The sequence below is a fragment of the Zingiber officinale genome, chromosome 4A (genome assembly GCF_018446385.1).
Source record: "Zingiber officinale cultivar Zhangliang chromosome 4A, Zo_v1.1, whole genome shotgun sequence".
In the NCBI taxonomy this organism is placed as follows: domain Eukaryota; kingdom Viridiplantae; phylum Streptophyta; class Magnoliopsida; order Zingiberales; family Zingiberaceae; genus Zingiber; species Zingiber officinale.
In genome coordinates this window covers 6,227,529-6,234,786 of record NC_055992.1, presented here as the reverse complement: position 1 = coordinate 6,234,786, position 7,258 = coordinate 6,227,529, and the positions used below count along the sequence as shown (strand labels likewise).

The 7,258-nt window shown below is 36.8% G+C and overlaps 1 protein-coding gene across 1 annotated transcript; it reads left to right on the top strand.

Annotated features, from left to right (window-relative positions):
- The first annotated feature begins 5,532 nt into the window (after positions 1-5,532).
- LOC121973085 (UPF0047 protein YjbQ-like) lies at positions 5,533-6,435 on the top strand. The gene is made up of 4 exons (XM_042524674.1): positions 5,533-5,697; positions 5,929-5,989; positions 6,089-6,183; positions 6,284-6,435. Exons 1-4 carry the CDS (start codon positions 5,623-5,625, stop codon positions 6,323-6,325), a joined length of 273 nt encoding a protein of 90 aa, XP_042380608.1. The 5' UTR covers positions 5,533-5,622; the 3' UTR covers positions 6,326-6,435.
- Positions 6,436-7,258: the final 823 nt, after the last annotated feature.

Below are 7,258 nucleotides of genomic sequence, written 5' to 3'. Positions count from 1 at the left end.
GGGAACAAAAACTTCAACGAATTAAATCATCAAGCTTGAACAATTAGTACAACCAATGAATGTAATACACAAAATAATTGTGCAATATTTTTATTTTGAATCGTGTCTTCTTGGAGGAGTTAGTTAATGTGTATTATCGTCAAATTATGATGCACAATAGGATTGTGCGATAAAAGATTGCTTTGCCAAAGCACGCTCCACTTGTTCCCCTCACAACAATTCAATTAATTTCCAAGATGAAAAAACATTAGACATTCCTTCAAAACTTTTAATGTTACTTGACATACAATAATCTCTATATGTCTATTATGAATATATTCCTCGTAAGATCAAAAAATCCTTTGTATTTTATTAACCAAAGAGATATGACTTTGAGTTATAGTTAGCTCGGCTTGAATCAAGAATATCCAAGGGATTCCAAAAATTTTTGATATACCTTTGTTCCAACCTTCAACTCTCCTTTCAAGATTCATTGTTATTGAATCAATCAAATATACTTGTAAGATTTGTTCCACTTTTGGAAGACCTTGTGTTATGTCACTAATCTTGATTTTTCATATATAAATGTAACTAATGTATCTCCTTCGTAAATAGTTTACCATAATGTCATGAATAGTTGGCTAATAGGGTTTAGTGGATCTTATAATTAAAGCATCAACATCAACAATTATAATTTGTCATGATTTTTTTTAATTGCTGTTTGTCTTTGAATAGACATATTTTCACAAAAAAAATGTTAAGGTTAATTATTGTAGAATTCACTTCCAAATAATCATGATGGAGAAAATACAAATTCAAATGGAATGAATTCAAAATGATGTTATTGCATGAATCAGAATTATAAATCTTTCTATTTCCATCTATTAAATAGTATTTAAGTAGTTAGTATTTAAGTAGTTGACGTAGTTGAAAAGTCGGTCGAAAATTATCAAATAATAAATATTTCTTTATATAAGTTATTAAATGGTAAAATGAATATAAATTTATTATTTGAGTGACAATAGTCCCCAAAAGAGAAAGGTGTTGATACAGTCTGACCTGGCTGTTATTTTGATGTTGACACTGATTTAAATTTGTATCATATATTAATTAAACTCAGACTGATTGATGATCAAGGTTGATCATGAGGAGAGGAAAAGTCCAAGTACGGATACTTGGCACGTAAAGTTGGAGAGGGCTCGGCAGCTCGTTCTCCGGACTAGGTCAGAGAGGGTTCGGTAGCTCGTTCTCTGGACCGGACGAAGTCGGAGAGGACTTGGCAGCTCGTTCTCCGGACTAGGTCAGAGAGAGCTCAGCAGCTCGTTCTCCGGACTAGGTCAGAGAGGGCTCGGTAGCTCGTTCTCTAGACCGGACGAAGTCAGAGAGGGTTCGGCAGCTCGTTCTCCGGACTAGGTCAGAGAGGGCTCGGTAGCTCGTTCTCTGGACCGGACGAAGTCGAAGAGGGCTCAGTAGCTCGTTCTCCGGACTAGGTTAGAGAGGGCTCGGTAGCTCGTTCTCTGGACCGGACGAAGTCGGAGAGGGCTCGGCAGTTCGTTCTCCGGACTAGGTCAGAGAGGGCTTGGTAGCTCGTTCTCTGGACCAGGAAGACGTTAGGGTTTAGGGCTGGGAGGCTCTAAAATTATCTGAGAGTAGGATGATAATTTTGTAAGTTGAATCATCACTACAAGAATTTTTGCATTCAACAACACCCAATAGACAACGCTTTTTAATAAAAACGTTGTCGTTCTTTGTTTTACAACGCTTTTAGTGAAAAGCGTTGTCTATGGTATTTACTTTTTACTAAAGACAACGGTTTTTAATGAAGTGTTGTCTTTAGTGTTGTTGTTTATGGTCAAAGATAACATTTTTTTAAAAAACGTTTTTTAAAGTGTTGTGTATGTTTCCCCTAAACTCACTTAAAATAAATTCGCAGCCCTCGCTTTGCTAAACTCTAAACCCTCAACGCGCGCGCGCCTTCTCCTCACCACTCCTCTCCACGAGTTCTCCTCTCCACGAGTGCCTTCTCCTCTCCTTCTCCTCTCCACGAGCGCCTTCTCCTCTCCTTGCCGCGTGATCTCCTCTGAACCCTAATCTCGACCCAAACTCCTCACGCAAAACTCCTCACGCCGGCCCAACTCCTCCAAGTCGAGAGAGATGGGATCAGTTATGGTGTAGTAAAGGGATCGCACGGGGGGACGAGCGTGGTCTACCTTTTTGTGCTGGCCCCATTTTCGATTTTGTAACCTATCTATCATAAATAATTTTGTACCGTGCAGGCCTTCCTGCTAGGGTTTTGCACAGGGCAGAGACTTCCATCCCAATTCGTAAACTAAGCCAAGGTAAACCTCTCAACCATTTCCTTCTCTTCAACACCCTTCTTGCTGATCTGGTTGGTCAATTTTTGACAGAAAGTAATGTTAGAAAGCAGTAGTTACTTACCTCTGTTCGTTGTTATATTAGGTCGGCAAAGGGTCCTGCTTTCATTGTAGAGAGAATAGAGCTGCTGGATCTTGGAGTTGACCAGAGTTTTAATGTTCCAACGATCTCATCTGGTTGGCTAGCTGGTTCTGGTTGGGGGTAACATCTAACAAGTCTTGTTCTCATCGTTGCCTTTCATTTCATTTTTCCTTTGTTGGAATTAACAACAAAAGAACGAACTTTCTTTCTTTCTTTCTTTTTTCCAATAATGAAGTTTTATCTTGTTGTTAAAATCTTATCAATTTAGTTTGCAGATTACAATTTTTGCATGCGATTTTCTACATGGGCAAATATAATGCTTTAGTGTATAATTACATATCGGATTTAATTAGACTTCCAAAATTATGTCCTGCTTAAAAATGATCTATTTTTCAGCATAATCTTTGTGATTTCTTGCGCATTTGAACCTAACTTAGGATTATATTTAATGCTTCATATATACCTTTATTCTTGGTTGGTACTAGGAATTTTTACTATTCAATTTTACATTTTGTTATTCTTTTAAGCAATAAAATTTACTCTTTTAGCTAGTGGCACAAACATTTAAAGCATGCACATGCTCAATAAGCATCAATCTAGCCACACAACCTGTCATACTCCATGCCTATCCTTTCTCTATATTGTAATATTCCCCTCATTCAGGGTCAGGGGCATAGGTATACTCATTAATCAAGCTCAGTTAATAAGCTTGCTTCTAACATGATAAAATAAGGAGCTAATTTAAACCAGAGTGTGATCCCCTTAAGCTAATTTGTAGTGCCTTCTTTCCTCCTGTAAGTATTTTTAAAATATATTTCCTCTAAGAACCCTCTAATTGATTCACATTAAATTATTTCACATTTGTTATTTGATTTTTCTTTGTTGTAGGGGACTGAATTATGTGATGATAATGACATCAATAGAGCTATTATGTGGAAGAAAGGACGCGCCAACAAAGGAGGAGAGTTTGAAGGTGAAGATTTGGTGAACACAGTACACAAGATTGTAAGTAAATTTTCATGTTCTTCTGATAATGACTTCAATATATCTTCTAGTTTTCGAGAGTAAAGTTGCATGCATGCATACCCTTTGCGTGAGGAAGCCAAGGCAAGCAATGCAATGAGGAGTTTAACAGCCATTCCTTGCATAGCTTGAATTCTCAGTACTAGAGCATGTATTGAGGAAGTAAATGGTGAATGAATGCATTGAGAGCTTAGAGGTGACGAGTTTATATAGAACAGATGTGGATTTACTAGGTATCTAGGTTTGAAATGTTCTTACTTGGAGAAGAGATCAAGTCGAAAAGTCTATTACATGCAGTGGTTTCCTTTTGCTGCAATCAATTAATGGTGAATGCATTGAGAACTTAGAGGTGATAGCTAGAGTTTCTATAGAACAGATGCAGATAAATCAACCAGGTTTGAAACGTTCTTGGCAGTAAGCAATTTGTAAGCTTCAGTAACCCAAGGGCCAGTAAAGTTGTTCCCCAGACCACTGCTCTGAAGCTTCTATTATGTTTTCCCACTTGATTGGTGACAAATAAAGCTCCTTGTCTCCTTGAGCATTCTCTTTGTGCTGTTTTAGTTTGAATTAAAGCATAAGATTCATGAATCGAAACTTGAGAGGTTGGGAACAACTTTACTTTTGATTATTCTTTCCTGCAACTCCAGACAATTAGCTTCAATTATGTGGTGGTCCAGACAATTCAGTGATCTTAATATTTGGTAATATTTGGTCTTTGATGCTCACGACAGAGTTCCAACGCTGCATGATTACCTTGTTCAAGCAGATTGCTCGCTGCCTCAGTAGCTCGCATTTTCAGGTTTGTTTCATCATTGATATTCCTTCTTTTTAGTGTTCTATATTAAAAGGAAATACTAACTGTCGATGAGATTGTTATCCTCTTGCTTGAACATGAACCAAAGTATATAAATTTGACCTTTTGATCTGAAAGTATAAAAAAAGTTAATTGGATACTAGTTTTTATTTTTTTTTGCAATTGCATTTGTTGTATTTTCATATGTTTCTCAGTGAACTTCTAAACAATTCTTTTTTCATTAATTTATTAAGGCTTATTATAAGTTTCAGTTTGATGGTGCAAATTGTTTTCTTTTGTAATCCATCTGTTTCTTCTTTGGTTTAGGAAAGTTGAAGTGAATCCCTTGATTTGGAGGAGCTGTCAGGATTAGTACCATGGATTGGCTTGGGCAATCTCAATATTTGCGTCAAACTGTCTTTTGGCCTTCCCTATCATCTGCAGTATCTGAGGTATACTATGCACATTTACCGTGAATTTTCCTTATTGAGCTTGGGCTAGTGACGGTTACGAATGTATTTTATTTCAAGAACCGTATAAGCAAGTGTTCGTGCATCTAGTTTTATAACAATGCACTTCGTATCTTTGATCTAAAAAGCTTCTGAAACAAGTCATCTTCTCCAAGCATGCCCTGGTCAACATGCTAGTCACCTACTGGAGTCATTTCCTCGATGGCATGGATGAATACCTGAAATCCATCCTCTACTCCACCATTCTGTGCCACTCCTCAAGCCGAAACAACTGCAAAGGTAGAGTCAACATCAAGTATTACATTGTACCTGGCTACAAGAAGACCGGGGCCGCAAAATCCAATAAAGACAGGTCAAACATCAAGTAGCATTTTGTAACTTATTCCTCTTAGGTTATATGCTTGGTTAATATATATGCTTAGAACTTGTAAAGACAGGTCAAACATTAATATGCTTGGTTAATATATCCATCTACAGCACTCCCGCTTTTTCCTCTAAATATGATTTTCATTTAGCACAGAACTAATGCCAATTTTTTTATTTTGATGCAGTGTTTAAAGAGCTTGAGTAGAAGTTGGCCCTAAAGAAAACTTGTCAGTTACGATATAAACACACTTACGGTATGAATTACATGTATATATAACATTGACATATTATTTAGTACGAGATTTACATGTATGAAAGTTTTCATACAAAATTTCTTGATTGCCTACAACCCCAGGTGTGCTGATGACAAGTTGAAGAAGATGGCTCTAAGAGTGATAGCTGAAAGCCTTTCAGAAGAAGAGATTGCTGGACTTAAAGAAGCAATTCCATGCGATCCCCCGTTTGAGATCCCAGAAGGGCCCTCGTACACTTGTCGTGGCCGCCGCCGGCATTTCTAGTGCTGTCTCTGAGGCCATGGCCGCCAAGTGGGCACAGAAGACCGTCGTCGTCCCTGCTCAGAGGCGCGGATGCCATCTCATCACCCCCAAGGTTCAATCGCCCCCAAATCTGTCTCTTTTTCTTCCGATCATTTCTTGATTTTATCTCCCTTATTAATCAGTAAAAAGCAATTTTTTTCCTGTTGTGTTTGGAAAATGATCCACTGGTCAATCGATAGATGCGTTTGGTTGTACTTGATCTCTTATATTTCTTACTGATGGACGCTCGATGTATAGGAAAATGTGATGAAACATAACTCGTATGCTTCTGGTGTTGTGCCAGATTGTTGAAGAGATACAACAAGATTTGTCGGGCTTCAAATGCGGCCTTGCTCATCTTTTCCGTGAGTTTTCGTTGACTGCGATTACAATTTTATTAAAAACAAATTGTCCGTTGCATTTTGCTGCTGTTCTTCTGATCAGAAGGTTAAATACTTGTTCAGTGCAGCATACAAGTGCTTCTCTCACCATAAATGAGAATTATGACTCTGATGTTCAGAGCGACACTGAAACATTTCTGAATCGGATTGTGCCAGAGGTGATATTCATAGATCCCTTTAGTGATTACTGCAAAATATAGAATTGGATTTTTTTTTTTGACGATTTACTTATGATTCATCCTTTGCTTATTGTGTTAGGGTCGATCTGCACCGTGGAAGCACACATTGGAAGGTGAGTAAACGTGAAAATTGCAGCCTCCCAATTTCATTAACACCCAATACTGAAATAGCCTTCTTTCATCTCTGGCAATTGCCAGAAAAATCAGTATCAGCTGATAAAGCAGTTACGATTTATTGAACTGCTGTGCTGATCTTGGCATTAAATATTGTAGAAGAGCTTATGATTGCCATTCCCTATGTATAATTCTTCTAATCAAGCGACCATCCTTCTCGAATAATAGCAGCAAGACTATTAATCATGCTTTATCTTTCTGTTTCAATAAGACAGGAATGGTTCTTCTCTTCTTTAAGGAAAGCACACAATTGATTTCTCTCCATTTTGAGGAAGCATAGAAACTTGTTCTATTATGTAGCACTTCACACTATTACCTTGTAACTTTTGATCATTTTGTTTCAATGTGATGTATAGGTTGCTCTCTACTGGATATGGATCCTTTAAGATTAAGTCCAGCAATCTTAAAGAAGAGTCAATGATGAGGTTTTGTAAAACTTGTGTGTTTGAAAAATTATTGTCATGAAGTTAAGGATAACTTGTATGATACAAAATTAATTAGTGGATCAATATGTATACATTTTGTTTGTATAATATAAAGTTTTATTTATTTGTTAAATAGTCTTATTATAAAAATGATTGTGGTTGTGGATATTCAATTATATGTAAATTTTGAGTATTTTTTATAATTTTTGCTATTTAATTAAGAAAAACACTATTTTTTATAAATTTAAAAAGACAACGTTTTTAAGTAATAAAAGACAACGCTTAAAAAACAATGTCTTTGAGACCAACCACAACGCTTTTAAAGCGTTGTCTTTGATATGTGCATTTTTACAACAACATCTATAACAACGCTTTTTAAGAACGAAAAGACAACGCTTAAAAAGCGTTGTCTTTGTGACCAACCACAACGCTTTTAAAGCGTTGTCTTTGATATG

Coding starts and splice junctions, on each gene's coding strand:
- LOC121973085 (XM_042524674.1), top strand. CDS start 5,623: ATGGCCGCCAAGTGGGCACAGAAGACCGTCGTCGTCCCTGCTCAGAGG. Junction 5,698..5,928: donor GCCATCTCATCACCCCCAAG/GTTCAATCGCCC, acceptor GTGTTGTGCCAG/ATTGTTGAAGAGATACAACA. Junction 6,184..6,283: donor TGAATCGGATTGTGCCAGAG/GTGATATTCATA, acceptor TTATTGTGTTAG/GGTCGATCTGCACCGTGGAA.